At 38.1% G+C, this 16,420-nt stretch overlaps 1 protein-coding gene across 1 annotated transcript in view; it reads right to left on the bottom strand.

The window, feature by feature from the left end:
* Positions 1-16,420, bottom strand: part of SPTLC3 (serine palmitoyltransferase long chain base subunit 3) — a 136,292-nt gene that overhangs the window by 63,636 nt on the left and 56,236 nt on the right. Inside the window, exons 5-6 of the mRNA XM_074346915.1 lie at positions 5,813-5,937; positions 3,725-3,818 (exon numbers count right to left, since the gene is read on the bottom strand). Of these exons, the coding sequence (XP_074203016.1) occupies positions 3,725-3,818; positions 5,813-5,937 (219 nt within the window). The remainder of the gene's footprint in view (positions 1-3,724; positions 3,819-5,812; positions 5,938-16,420) is intronic.

The raw sequence follows: 16,420 nt of genomic DNA, 5'->3' as shown, positions 1-16,420 counted from the left end.
CAGCTGGGGGCCAGGACAGGCTGCCTGAGCCAGGCAGAGGACTGGGGCAGGTGCAATGAGGCAGCCCCAGGGGACTGCAGGGTGCTGTGCACCATGGCTAGGAGAGGATATGGAGCAGAACAACCTTGGTCCCCCATAAATTGCGAAAAAAGCAAAGCAACAGGGCTGGTGTGCCCTGGGGGGAGGGGCACCATAGCCTTTGTCTCCTCAGACCCACAGCGCCATTACTAGTGCTTCTCATGAGAAGAGAGGTGGGGCGCAGCCACAGCCACCATCTCCTCCTGTGTGCAGTGCCCGGGCTGGGGTGGGGCTGAGACCTGAATCGGCACCTGGGGGCTCCACAACCTCCTAGGCAGGACTGAGACTTGTTTACAGCCCAAGGTAGATAGGATCTTTCTGCCCTGCTCCCACAAAGAACTCATGCCACCAAGACAAACAAGGAGCTGAGATTTGGCACAGAGCAGGGGCAGGGCTGTTCTGTGGTCTTCCCTGAGCCCGCTTATGGAGTGCCAACCCAAGGCAGAGCGGGCAGCTGCACAGAGCAGCAGAGTGACCAGTTCTGGGAGAGAGCAGGCGGCCACCCACCTTCCTGGCAGGAATGCAGCACCTGACCATGGTGCTGGGAGGGGGTGTGCCCGCCCACCTGCCTCACCCAAGTGCAGCATCTGACTGCAGCATCAGGAGGGGGAGTGACCCACATGCCCACCAGCCCCAGAGCCAGAGAGATATAAGCAATATGAAGAAGCAGAGGAACCACTCCCAATTAAAGGATCAAGAGATATCCCCTCAAAGCATGATCAAGGAAATAGACATTGATGGCCTACTAGATCAAAATTTCAAAAGAGGAGTGATCAAAGTACTGAAAGGACTAAATAAAATAGTGTTTAGAGATATAAAATATGTCAATAATGAAATAGAAGCTAAAAAGAAGAACCAACTAGAATTAGTAAACTCATTTGCTGAGATGAGAGCTGATCTAAAGGCTGTACAAAGCAGACTAGACAATGCAGAGGAACGAATAAGTGACCTAGAAGACAGGACAGCAGAAAGCACCCAATCAGAACAGCTGAGAGAAAAACAAATAAAAAAGAAACAATGAAAACAACACAAGGGACCTATGGGATAATATAAAGTGTGCTAATCTTCACATAATAGGGGTTCCAGAAGGGGAAGAAAGAACAAAGGGGATTGAAAAGGTATTGGAAGAAATCATGACTGAAAACTTCCCAAACCTAAAGAAGGAATCAGATATCCAAGTACAGGAAGCTCAGAGGGTCCCAAAGAGGAAGAACCCAAGCAGACCCACACCAAGACATATCATAATCAAGATGGCCAGAGTCAAGGATAAAGAAATGATCCTAAAGGCAGCAAGAGAAAAACGAAGAGTGAGTTACAAGGGAACCCCCAGAAGGCTCTCAGCTGATTTCTCTACACAAACACTACAGGCCAGAAGGGAGTGGCAAGATATATCAAAGTCCTGAATGAAAACAAGATGCAGCCTCAGATACTCTATCCAGTAAGGCTATCCTTTAGAATAGAAGGAGAGATAAAGAACTTCACAGACAAGCAAAAACTAAAAGAGTTCAGCAACACTAAACCCATGCTAAAAGAAATATTTACAGATCTACTCTAAATAGAAAAGAAGCAAGATGCTACAAAATGAGAAACTCATAACTGGAAAGGTGATAACTACCCTGAATTCCAAATAGAATAAACACAAAATTGTAAAAGAAGACATCTAAATCATTAAGAGTGGGAGAGGGAAGCAAGGAAAGCCACTGTTGAAAACAGTATGGAGATTCCTCAAGGGATTAGTAATAGACTTGCCATATGACACAGGGATCCTGGTCCTGGGCATATATCCAGAAGGAACCCTACTTCACAATGACACCTGCACCGCAGTGTTCATAGCAGCACTATTTACAATAGCCAAGACATGGAAACAGCCTAGATGTCCAACAACAGATGACTGGATAAAGAAGAGGTGGTATATTTATACAATGGAATACTATCCAGCCACATAAACCAACAACATAATGCCACTGGCAGCAACATGGATGTTCCTGGAGAATGTCATTCTGGGTGAGGTAAGCCAGAAAGAGGAAGAAAAATACCATACGAGATCACTCATATGTGGAATCTAAAAATAAATAAATAAATAAATAAATAAATAAATAAATAAATAAATAAATACAAAACAGAGGCAGACTTATGGACATAAAGTGCAAACTTGTGGTTGCCAATGGGGTGGGGGGTGGGAAGGGACAGACTGGGATTTTAAAATGTAGAATAGATGGACAAGATTATACTGTACAGCACAGGGAAGTGTATACAGGATCTTGTGGTAGCTCACAGCAAAAAAAAAAAGTGACAATGAGTATATGTATGTTCTTGTATAGTTGAAAAATTGTGCTCTACACTGGAATTTGACATAACATTGAAAAATGACTATTACTCAATAAAAAAATGTTAAAAAAAAAAAAAGAAAGAAATGGAGCCAACATATTCTGAATTAACATTGAGCTAAATGTCATAGTTGAGCTGTAGGTCTGAGGGGCCTCAAGTGTGGTTCTTGCAGAGGGCCTGGCCCCGACCTTCACTCCAGGGAGTTCATCTTTGCACAGCCGCTGAAAGCGATTCAGTAAACACATAGCCAGTCCTCACCTCACTCAGTGAGAGAGGAGATTTTTCATTAGAATAAGTCTACAAGCTGGAAAAGGTAGTTCACTTTATAACGTTCCTGTGCATTTGCTTTCCTCTCCCAAAGGACAGCTGTTCTTGCCCTGAGATTTCTGTGAGGTGATATGACAGAACTGGAACAATCCTTCTCCCTCACTTCTTTGTTTTCTTCTCTTTACTTCAATCTTTGTTACCTCCTTGGAGAACAAGGAGAACCGATGAAGAGGAACAAGGAAAAGCAGAGGGAAAGGGAAAGCAGGAGAGAAAGTGGTGAGAAGGAAGAGAGAGGAAACGTGTGTGTGTGCATGTGTGTGCATGTGTACACGTGCATGTACACAGAGTGAAGGGGGAGTTCTGATGACAGAAATAAAGAGTTAGAATCAGGAACTTTGAACTAGATGGATCCTTACACATCATATAGTTCAACCCTCTCATTTCACAGATGGAAAACTAAGTACAAGAAAGATGAAAGGATCTACACAAGGTGATGCAACAAATCAGGCACAGAGCTGGACGGGAGATCTCAGGTGTCCACCAGCACCTCCTTCTAAGTATTTCCTAGTACTTCCCATGCCACCCTGACCTCAGCACCGAGCCTCACAACCTGGAGCCTGAAAGGGCACATCAACGAAGTTGACTTGATAGTGTGTGTGGTGGGGGGATAGTAAAAGGAAGTGTTTATGCTGAGGAATAAATTACTTTTTCCCTGACTAGTACATAAAATGTAAGTCTTCAAACTTTCTCAAGACAGGGTTACAAAACAGGAAGCACATTACACTGCTGATAATTACACACAGCCTAAGATCAGTCATGTCCTCCGAGGTCATGTCACAAGATCCCTAATAACAGCAACACTAATGCTTTTGGGTTACCCTTAGCAATCTGAGTGTTGAATGCATTTCAACTATTTGTCCCCGGTCACCAGAGGTTAACAAGCCCGTAGTGAATGTAAACAATTTGAAGAGCAAGGACAGAGCTCCATCAACCATCTTTACTTTCATCTAAGAGTAAGCGGTACATGTTGGATAAAGACATTGATACTCACTGTTGTGTTTGAAGATCCTTATGGTTGCACCTGAGAGGCGGGCCCCAAGCACAAGAGATGCGTGGTTTAACTCATCACTTAAAATGAGGCACCCCTGTGTAGAGAAAAGAAGCACACAAAATAGGCCGATAAATAAAGTGAAGGGAAAATATATGGGAGCAGGAAGACACTTCAAGATGCCTAACACAGATTCCCCAAACCCTCTTTAATTTTAAAAGGCCAAGAGTTCAACTGGTGTCTATGTGGATAAAACCTCTAGAGCAATCAGTTGATGGAGATGGGGATTCTCTTAAAGGACAGCATCCTTTTGAAATATATACATAAAATTTTCAGCAGAGAAGGTCATTCAAGGTCTTGGTTAAGCACGGAGCAGCATCTAAAGAATTGACAGCTTGCTGGAGAACTAACATATTTTTTGGTATGTTGATTTGCTGTGGATTTTCATTCCCACGTTGGATTATTTGGGATGATTTTGGGATATTCTTACTAGGACACAGGGATCTTTTCTGTAAAAAATTTCAAGCTCTTGTTTTCTGATTCTCATTCTCCACTGTATTAACATCTACTTAGAAGCATCATTGCTTTACAGTTAAAAACTTTGCATTTGCACAAGTATGGATGGCAGTTCAGTCTGAGGCAAGGAGAAAAGGTCAATCTAATTTACTGCTTATAAATTCCTATTTGTAAAATTATTTTTCTTTATTAATTTAAAGATTTCTATATTATGAGGTTGCCCAAGCACACTAAAAATGCTGATATATGTAAAAAAAAAAAAAAAAAGACATTTGTCTTTTGTGGCCAGCCAGAATCTTGAGTTCTCCCTTATATTAGAAATTTCACACGTGACAAGTTTGAAGTTTTTGAGACAAGGGCCAGCAAAATCCTAAATCTCGTTACTCCAAACATTGTGTGTGCATTTATATATTATATATATGTAAACATTTGAGTTACTTATAAACATCGTGATACCTCACCCTGAAACTCTTTAGCACGAATCTACTAGGAACAGGGATATCCTCCTACATCACAATGCAATTATCACACCCTGGAAATTAAACATTCATAAAATATTATCATCAAATATACAACTCAAATTCATATTTTTCCAACTGTCATAAAAACATCTTAATGCATTTTATAGATGTATTCTTTACTTCCATTTTTTAGTGCAGAATCTGACCAAAGATCACATATTGTACTTGGTTGTCATGAATCTGATTTTTTAAAACATAAACTTGATTATGATACTTGCTCATTTAAAATGAACCAACCGACTCTCCATTTATCTCTAGAAGAATCTCAAACACTCTAGCATGATTTACACTACAAGGCTGTTTACAATTTAGTACCAGCTCTTGTTTCTGGTCTCTTCATCCACTCTCCCATGTTCTGATTCTCCCAAACTTCAGGGCTTTACACACACTACTCCCTCTTCTTTGTCTTGAGTAAATAACTTACTTTTTGAAACAGATGAGTAATACATTCTGTTCTCATGTCTTACTTTGCACAGGCATCTCAGCCTTTCTCAAGAAGAGTTAGCAGTCAACTCTTTTGTCCTTCCTCATTTATGTGCATACCTTTATCGTGGTATTCATCCTATGTTATTTGGTGTGTTGCTTCTCCCATGAGACAGTAAACTGAATGAATTTACAGGGCAAAGGTCTCGTTCATCTTTGTATGCCCTGTATCTTGCCTCATATGAGGACATAATAGGTTTTCAATAAGTGATATATTGAATGAATAAGTTAATGAACAACAGAGCAAAGTGTTTTGTCAAAATAAATGCTTAATAAGCATTTACTACATTGCAAGTGGTGACTCAGGAGCCTACAAATTTAATTAGTTTTGCTTAAACTGTCACTAAAGATGAATTCTGACTCACTTTTAGGGCTGCAATTCTGTAACCAGAACATCACAATGAATAAATTTGCTGTATTAAGCTGGTATATGTAGTCAAAAAGCTGAACATCGAATCAGGTTTTCCTAGAAAAAGAAACTTCTCAGTCATTCTTCTAACAAAGGACCTGCTCAGAGTTATACCTCTTAGGAATAGCACAGCTGAAGACAATTATATTAACAAAGTCTCACCTTTCCAACTAATGCAGGGATATTCATTGAGTTAGTTGCAAATCCCATCCCGAAGACCATAGCAGCTTCTACATTCAGGAACTTTGCCACGAGGTCCTCTAACTCCTTATGCTTATCCAAGGTTCCTGCATATGAAATAATAGGATAGGTGAGTCTCCTGTTTTCAACATATCCAAGATTGAAAACCAAAATTCTGGTACTAACCTATCACCAAAGTACACAAACAAGAGTGCACATAGCAAGTCTGTTTGCTATAGCCCCAATCCAAAACCAACCCAAATATATATTTATTATATAATGGATAAATACATTGTGGGGGTCTTTACATAGTTCAATTCAACACAGAAATGAGAAAGAACACACTAATATCCCATACAACATGGAAAATCTCACAAATACATGGTTGAGTGAAAAAAGTATTTACTACTCTACTACATTTATGTGTCTACTCTCTGACCCCTTCTTACACATAATGCCTCATGTGTACTGAGAGTAAATATTAATGCTCCCCATAGTTTTATATTCATAATTACTCACACTTCTAGATCTACTGTCCAATATGGTAGCCACCAACTACATATGGTTAGGGCAATGGAAGAACTGAGTTTTAAATTTGATTTAATTTTAGTTAATTTAAATGTTAAAACTGAAGCACTGTAAATATTATCCACTTTACTATTTTGGGAGGATTATTTTCCATTTATTTCACTTTAATGAAAATTTTGTGTCTAAATTGACATGTGCATAAAGTTAAAATAAACACCATTTTTGAAGACAGTGCAAAAACAGTAAACATAATATAATATTAATATTTTATATATTGATTACATATTTATTGATAACACTTTGGGTACATTGGTCAAATAAAGAGTATTATGAAATTAAGTTTACCTAATTTTTTATCTTTTTAAAATGTGGCTACAAAAAAAAAATAAATTACACATGTGTCTTGCACCATATATTGATTGCTCTAGATTTTACACTTAACAGAATTCTTGGTGCCCAATGTGCAGTTTAAACCACCCTCTTGTCTAAGAGAGATTTTAGGTTCCACCTTGCTGCCAGTCCAACAAGGCTTGAATGATTGCTCCTCTTTTCAGACAAGAGGGACAACAGGGAATAGGGCCCAGCAGCTGCCAGAGAATATTTTGCTCTGGGGATCCTTTCATCTCTTCCCTTCCACCCATCAATGGACTGCAGTCACCCAAACTAACTCCTTGGAGGAAGATGGCTCTATTTCTCCTGAACCATCACATCTGATCGGCAGGCCTAGGGTAAATTTCCCAGTGATGGTTGAGGCCCCCTGATCTCACACTGGGGAACTCCTGTTTGAATTTTATTTTTTTTTCTTCTTTTTAAAAATATTTTTTTATCTTTTTTTTTTTTTTTTTTGGTGGAGGGGAGGTAATTAAGTTTGCTTGTTTGTTTTTTTGTTTATTAATTTATCTTTAATGGAGATAATGGGGATTGAACCCAGGACCTCATGCATGCTAAGCATGCACTCTACCACTTGAGCTATACCCTCCCCACTGAATTTGAACTTGGATTTGAAATGGGTAGCCATCTGTAATGGAGATCTCTGTCTAAGAGAACTTGGAAGCAAAAGTAGAATTTGATTTGTAAGTTTGGAATTTGAATTTGTTTTAGCTTGTCATTTGTAAGTTTGTGCTTTCATCTACCGACAAAAGCCTGATATTATAATCTGAAATCTGTATTTGTATTTTGTATTTGAAATAAGTTACTAAGGGGGGTGTGTAACATCTATTTCATCCAATAGCCCATTGGGTAAGATCTTGAATGACTGGTCTAACAAGTAACTGAAAAAATTAATGGTTTTAGAGGCCACTCAGAAGGAGGCCCAATGTCTAAATCAATGGAACATGCAAATGCCCACCATAGACAATGTGTCCTAGCTGGCCTCAGAAAAGGCTTCCCAAAATAGGCTAGCTTTAACAAGATACAAGCCCTAAACCAAGAACCAACAGAAAACTCATCTGCCTTTTTGGAATGGATCTGTCAGTCCTATCAAAAGTACACTACCCTAAATCCTGATGATCCTGAAAATGTACACATGGTAAATATGACTTTCACAAACCAAAGCTCAGGTGATATAAGGTGCAAATTAAATAAGGTTAAAGAAGTGGTAGCCAGGAATCCTGGGGAACTGCTGGAAATTGCCTTCAAGATTTATAATGCAGGAGAAGAAAGAAGCAGGAAGCTAGTTATTGTTGTGATAACAACTCACCTGGGGGCCTTTAGTAAACAAAAGCCCAAACAGTAAATGGGAGATAAGAAAAAGACATCCATGACTATTAATCAGTCTGTCTATTTTATTTTTATGGTTTTATATTTGTAGTTTATTTTTTGTATTTATTAAATTAAAAATATTTATTTATTCATTCTTTCATTTATTTATTTAAACATTTTTTATTGAGTTTTGCCTATTGCAAAGAGAAGGGACACTGGAGAAAGAATTGCCCAAAATTAAAATAAAAGAAAGAAAAGAGAAAGAATAAGCACCTTCCAAACTAATGGCCACCCAAGGAACCATAGATGAGGAAGGTAATGATTGAGGGGGCCCTGGACTCTTATCCATGTTAAAGACCCTTATAACAATTGCCACCCAAGAGCCTCAGGTACAACTGACAGTGAGGTCTTAATTATAGTGGCCTTTCTAGTGGATACTGGAGTGACATACTCAGTTCTGAACTGTAAATTGGGAACACTATCAGAAACTTCTGTCCCAGCAGTGGGAATTAAGGGGGTACTAATGACTCAACCACTGTTAAACCTCTGGAATGCAAATTTTGAAAAAGGGGGAAAATAATTTGGAACTTGGCTTGTCAAGGATAAACAGAAATCTTAACTGCCTTTCATAGAATTTAGTAAAAATGTTTAGCTATCTAGACAGGCAACTTTGATTTGTTCCATCTGCCAGAAACCCAATTTGAATTCAACCTCTTTTAACTGATGAGTCTTATATTGTTGTATCTGATTCATGGCTAGAATTTTGGGATAGGAACTATAAGGTCTCTGTGTTTATGTGTTTGTACGTACCTATATGTGTATTGTAGATATGTGGCATTGCCAAAATTAATTTGTAAAAGAGCTCTATTTGATTAGCTTAAAGAAAATTAATTGCTTATATAAATACTCAGGAATATAAAAGAAATTAGCTAGAATGAAAATCTGGTTCATGTGATCTAGAAAATATTCAGTACTTAATAGAAATTTGGTAGTTGAAGTTAGCATAAGCTTATTGGTTTGACTAATATAGACATATCTTTAGATTCATTAATGTTAAGAATAAAACTTTCATTGTACTTAGGTTTAATAGAAGTCCAACAAGACCTTGTCATATCTGTTACAAATTTGTCACCAAGAAAAATAATATGGTATAATATTCTTATAAGTAACAAATACAAATGAGAAAAGAGTTTTATATGTGGTCAGGATTGGCTAAATTCAGAATAAAATTAATCAAGTAAATTAATTTTAGAAGTAAGCTGGTACAAGACTAGATTTAGTTTTCTCTCTCTCTGTTAAGAGGACAAAGTTTTCTTAAAATATTAATCTGCCTTTAGTAACAGATTGTAAAGTTTCTTTTACCCCTTAAGTGATCTGTTCTGTATTTATCTTTTAAATATTTTATTGTTATTGAATAAGTTTTGTTTCACGGTGACCTATGCTTTTATTTGACCAGGTGTTTTGAAACTTTTTAACAAGCTTCCTACATATCAAATTTTAATCAGCATTCTTTTGACCTCCAGATAACCTTGGGATGCTTCAGAGGGCCCCTGAAATATCCCAAAGAGAGATTTCAAACTAGTAAATTTCATTTGACATGTTAAATTACATGGGAAGTATTGTCAAATGAATAATAAATCTTCTTAGGTTATATTGTATGAAAAATGTTAGTAATGTAGATATTCTAGAAATTATATGAAATCTCTATAATCTGGTATCTCTGAAATGTTATTAGCCATAATTCTGGTTATTGTATCCAGGTTTCTTTATCAATTACAGTGTAACTAGGTGTTTATCCATGTTTTTAAGCCTTTTGTCACTTATAGACAGTTATTGTTTTGTTCTGATGCCTTTGCAAAATGTTTTCTCTTTAGGGGTATTTTCTAATAAGTTTCAGATTATAGCACTGAACTGAACCGGGTAAGAAATTTGAAAATCTGATGGAAACTCTGATTTCATAAAACTATTAACAACAACAAAAAAAAAAGGATTAGTTACTTGGGACTCAGTAAGCTGATGGATACGGTTTTAATTTTTGGTTTTGCCTGAAATATTACTGGCTTTTAATCTGTATTTTCCAGATATAAAGAAACCCTTTTCCTTAAGCTAATTATGACTCATAGCAATTTGGCAAATTATACCTATGTAAGCAGACTTGGAACAGTTATCTTTTCTCTCTATCTGATCCCTCCAGAGGCTGGAAGGTTTTAGGTTATCAGTAGCTTTATCAGATAAGTTAAGATCACCTCCTGGCCACCCCTCTCTCTCTCTTTCTTCAGAGACGACCCACATTCTGTCTGTGGATTGTGTACCTACTTTTTATCTGAGCACCTAACTCCCACACCTCGTGGCCTTTCTCTTGCCTTTCAATGTATCTCTCTGAATAAATCTACCTTCACTCAAAAGAAAGAAAGAAAGAAAGAAAGAAAGAAAGAAAGAAAGAAAGAAAGAAAGAAAGAAAGAAAGAAAGAAAGAAAGAAAGGAAGAAAGGAAGAAAGGAAGAAAGGAAGAAAGAAAGAAAAGAAAGAAAAGAAAGAAAGAAAAGAAAGAAAAGAAAGAAAGAAAGTAAGATAGATAGGTCACCTCCTAACAGGCATAGGAATCTCAAGGTATTTTAAGTTCCTTGAAAAGAAAGCAATTCACCTAAACCTGTAAGGCAAAACCTGTGACAAGCCCTTAATGTGGCTTTCTTGGCCCTAGGAGACCTTATTAACATTTTAGCCAAAGACTCCTTATGAAAAGTTCCAGCACAGCCAATTTAAAAGAGTCTATATGATCAAATAATTAGACTTAACTTGAGGACAAATTAATCTTGATTTGGTTATATTTGATAAAAATGAAGGAGGAAGGTAACCTTAGAGAGAAAAGGATTATATTTCAGTGGATATTAAATTCTAGTTTTGTTAATTGAGGTCTGTGTTTACTAAGACTCAATTCCCAGATCATTCCTTGCTGTTATGTTATATTGTTGCAAAGTTTAATTGAACTATTAAAAGGACATTCTAGGTTTGTTTCTAAAGCTCAGTAATCTATCCTTGGATGAAGATCAGATGTCCCATGACCTGCAAGTAGGGATTATACATACTGGAACAGACATGACTTAAAAAACTATCTCCAACCTGGATGGAAGGGCCCTTTATCAGGTACTCTTAACTAGACCATGCCCAGTAAAAGCTAAAGGAAATTGACTTTTGCATTAATTACCAGTCAGAAAGAGCCCCTGCACTGGGCTGGCCTGTAGAGGACTGCTCACCTTAAAACAATACTCAGATGGAGAAGAAATTACCAGACCAGGATGAGAAGAAGAAGATATCTGAGGTAGACAGATGACCCAAGACACTGGACCAGGCCTGTATACCAATTACTGTGATAATTGCTCACACATTGGCTTATGAAATAATCCAATTGTTAGGTTTATGGTCAATTACCTATATCTAGTATTGTGTGTTACCTTGGTGGGTTTCCCCATCATTCCAAGGCTCTAACTAGATAGCCCTTAGAAAATTTATTCTAGAAAAAATAAATTATAGTTCTCTTTAGGTCACTATTGATATTGTGAGGTGGGAGCCCTCACCTGGCCAATTAATAGTGCTTGCTCTGAGCCTGGCCATAAAGATGAATTTTCTTATAAAATCATTCAAGCTCAACCAAGGCAACAAGCAAAATTTCAGCCAAAGAATATAACCTCCCTCAATTATGAAAAGTACTTATATGGTTAACACCAGGGTATGGAGATTTAAGTTTAAAGGCTTCCTTACACTGGGGGGAAAAAAAAGAAAAACAACTATACTCAGGATAACCAACCTAATAACACTCGATAACTTGGCTGGGTGCCTTATAAATTATGCCTGTATAACACCTTCCTTGAAGATAGGGATGGGTACAGGACAAAGTCAGATGACCTGGGGATATACTGGGCTGCATCTAGTGGAAGTTCTTGACTTAAATTCTTACTTATGATCTTACTAATACTGCTAACTATATTATTTGCAATTTGCTTGTTTTACAACATTGTTGTTTCTTGCATTATCAAATGTGTAACTAAGCCTCAGATAAAATAATAACTAGGAGATTTGAAGCAGTAGATCAGATATATACTTCTGTATGAGACCAATTATTGCAATATTGTAACTCTTGATATGGGAAAACACAACAAGAGGGGCTCTTTTTCTGGACCATAACAGACTAGTAAAACAGGTGGCCCAGAGATGTTGCTACTGTTAATAAGGCCTAGTCCCATAATAGCACATTAAGTGGCCTATCAAAGAAATCCTCACCTGACCTAGGGATAAACATTCCTAGCACCACGAGATGAAATGGTTGTGCCAAGCCATGGTCAAATTTATGATCATGAGGGCACTTGCCATCTGCCTTTACCAGGATTGGATCATGTTAACACTTGCCATTTAACTCTGCTTAGGTTAAATCACAAGCTGCTGTAGTCACTGACCTCCAACACACCCTAAAAGGAATTCAGGATGGAAATCAGGAATGAGATCCTCTGTGCTCTGGGAAAACTAGCAGAACAGGCCTTCAGATGGTTAGATATTTTCAGGAGGATATTTTATGAGCCCAAATTCTTGCATCTCCTCATATCTAGAAAAGCATTAAAATCATTAATGGTGACATTTTCTTTGGTCATTAAGGAAAGAAATGCACTTGAAAATCAAAATAGAATAACTGTAGTTCAGACACCCAAGGTGAAACTAGGTAATTTTGTGGATGTGATTTCAGGCAAGTTTCTATACTGCTGAGATCTTGAGTTTTCTGAGAGGTGTCAAAATTGAGACACAACCAGCCATTCTCAAATCAGTGTCTTCTGGTAATTTGTAGCTGTAAACTTATGGGTTTAGGTTCTTCTTTTGTAATTACTGAGTTTCTAGTTTCACACTGACTGTTGTTCTTTCATACCAGATGAATCCAGGAACATCATAACTACCCTGGATAACATAAAGAAACAAACACATAATATAGCAGATTCAGATGCATATGTGTGAGAAGTCACATCTCAAGTTAACACCTTTTTTCATGGATACCCCAGGGTCTCAAATCCATCCTTATAGGAATTCTACAGTTTTGTCATCACTTCTGTTAATAGGAGTAAGCATATATGTGATATTTATATTGGACTTTTTTGTCTAATGTGCAGAAGATGAGCATCCGAGATTCCTTTTGAACTCCCAGTCACATGGCAAGATCAGGCTCACTTGTTCCATTTCAGAAACCCACAAATAACACCCCCATTCAGCAGGAAACAGACAAACACGACACCCATCTCCCTGTTTCCATAGAAATGGAATGAAACTTGACAGTGGGGATTTTGAAAGAGGAATAGTAAAATGGCCACACTTAGGCCAACAGATTCTTACCTTTATGCTTGCCTTTAGAACGGTCAATAATCCTGACTGACCAGTTACTATCCACAGCTCTCAGCCCATTGTTAAATCTAAAGCTGTTGATCTTACTGTATCTACTTTAGTCTGGTAATCAAAAGTTATATTCATGTTTGGCTTCTGAGTTGTTCTCCAAGAAGAAGGTCACAAAACTGTAACCCTACAAAAAATGCTAAGTTGTCAAAAAGAAGCATGCCACAGGCATTTGTGAGATGAAAGGATTGAAGAAGTGATAATTATTAGCCTCTATAGAACTGGTTGCCTGAAGAACCATGACACCATTCTAAACCTTATGACAAGAAAATAATTGTACTGATTGTTACCTATGTTTTATTGTTTGAGCTGTGGTTGTATAACCAACCCACCCCATCCCCAAGGCAGGTTCACAATTTTGAAGGCACTAGCCTGCAGTGGGTCCCCTTTGCCTGGCAACGTAATAAAGCTGTCTCTTTCCGTCTAAGCTCCAAGACCCTGTCTCTGAGTTATTTGGCTCATCAGGGAGGATGGCCAATCTTTTGGCAACAAAAGGAAAAATGTACAAGTGAAGAGATGCTGTAATTTTATCCACAGACTGTAGGAGAAGATTTAACTCTGATTTAGAGGGATAGTCTTAGCATATTCAGGACTATTATAAACATGCTTCTTTTAAGCTAAAGATCAACATATTTTACTATACAGAGTGTGATATCAAAATTTTATTGAAATTGGTAAATTTGCTTGCTTATTGAGCTAAAATGGTGAGAGATTAGTTTCAAAGTTTTATTTTGCATTTACATAATGGAGGACATTTGATGTCCACTTTCCCCTTCCTGAGAGGTCACAACTGATGGCTGGTGTCCTTTCTTCTCAAACCAGAATTCATGTATCCTCCAAACTGTTAGAAAACATAACAAAACCAACATTCTAGTTGAGGCAATTTAACTCAAGATTTTGGGATGGGGTAAGTTACAAACTTAAACTGTAATCTAAAACTTTATTATCAAAGATACAGAGTAAAAAGAGAAACTGAAATTTAAAGATAAAAATGTGGGCGCATGATCACTTGTCAGGTTTGTTTTTATCTACAGACACTGCAACCCAAAGGGAATGGCTCCAACAACGAGTGGTGAAAAGACAATTATCTTGGGCATGAGCAGAGTTGGTTCTGACTCCAGCTCTTCCACTGAACAGCTGGGTGGCCCCTGGCTGCCTCTCCTCGCAGTTTCTGGAGAGGGTGGGAGAGGTGCTGTTTTAGGGCTCCCTGACGTTGGGAGGGCTCTTTCGCCCACTTAGAACGGTCTTCTTGTATCTCCCACTCTTTGCGATCCACCTAACATGACATCCATTCTCGGATGCTGTCTTCAGCTTCCTCAGCTCAATTTTGTCATCTTCTCTTCTGAGGCCACATGAGCTTCATAACATAATGATCACAGCACTTACTAAGTTGAATTGGGTACATTCATGAGGCCATCTTCTTTATTAGAGAAACAGCCCTCAGGGAGCAGATACTGTGTGTGAGATATTTGTCTTGGCAACCGTGGTGCCCACTGCAGTACTGACACATAGTAGGATCTTGTTGAGTTTCCTGATGTCTTTTGACGGAGAATAAAGACAAAACTGAGACTAGAGTAGGGGATGGCATAGGGAAGAAGGTCAAGAAGCCATGTGATGCCAGGGCAACAAGGTGACCAGGTAGCGAACACCAGCTTGAAAACACCAATACCTGAAGAAGGCTTCCAGCAAGGATGGAGGGTGCTCAAACTTTGTCAACATGGCAACTTTCCCCATGAGACTTTCCTGTCCATAGCTTAAGGGATAACTGTGCCCTGGCCCAGTCACACAGAAGTGCATGAGTAAAAGTTCACAATGAATCTTCATAATGTCTTCCTTCACCTCCATTTTCCCCAAATCTGCCATTCCAGGGTTTTGTTTATTGCAGTCGTATCACTTAAAAGTCCTTAGGATAGTATGGGATGTGTTGTAAATAATTAAACAGCCAACCAACTGATAAGGAGTGGGTGTGTCTATGAACAGCCTGGGAAATTGCCCTCTACAAGTTCTCTTTCACTAGGCCAGACTTAGAAGAAGGGAAGAAATGAAGGTGACTGTATTAGGTCTCCAGAAACCAGCCTTCTTCTGAGTTTTTGGTTACCATTGGTTAGTAAAGTAATTTTTAATATGCCAGTTTCTATGACCTGACGTCTCAAGATGAGTTACAAGTTATGAGGGGTTTTGCACCGAGGGGATTACCTTCAATTTATAGAAAACAATAGACTCCATTCCCAACCCCCATTATCATAAAATTTACGTTTAATATTCATAGCTCAAATTCCATCAACAGATTTGAGAAATCCTCAGGATGGCTGGACATTTTCTACTCCAGGAAACCATGTCTTTAACAGTTAGACTGGGCTGGTCTGGGGTTGGGTGAGGTTTGTTTGTTAAGGAAAATTTTTAAAATATGGCTTATTCATATTAACTGCTGCTTTCCTCCTCCCATTCCTTGAATTCAATAAATAAAAATATAGGGAGTCCCTGAGGCAACAGAAAGATCCCTACATACTTAACTAGCTTGTTTCCACCAACATTTGGGCTGTACCCTGATTGAACTAAGATGCCTGAGTTGTGTCAATTTGCAGTTTTGGTCTGAGTTCTTGAATGGTTCTAGAAATTATACTCAACCTTTCATTGTTGACATATAAATCTGGGCATTTTTTTAATCCTAAGAAGGCGTAGCTGTAGTCCACACTGAAGGTACAAATAAATTCACAATAATCTTTATTTCTCTTTCTTTCTGTGACTTTAGTCTTTTCTTTAGTCTCTAAAGGTCAACAGTAGCCATGTATAGGCTACTGCAGTGGATCTCCAAATTGTGATGTTGTGCATATATTGACACTTGTTCCTGTCCTGAAGGTTTATTTACCCAGTCAGATACTGAAATCTGCTTTGTGAATAAAAGAATAAATACAAGCTGGATGTATCCTCTTGC

This window comes from Camelus bactrianus, chromosome 19, assembly GCF_048773025.1.
Source record: "Camelus bactrianus isolate YW-2024 breed Bactrian camel chromosome 19, ASM4877302v1, whole genome shotgun sequence".
In the NCBI taxonomy this organism is placed as follows: domain Eukaryota; kingdom Metazoa; phylum Chordata; class Mammalia; order Artiodactyla; family Camelidae; genus Camelus; species Camelus bactrianus.
The sequence above is the reverse complement of the archived record's forward strand: the minus strand, read 5'-3'. Positions and strand labels throughout refer to the sequence as shown.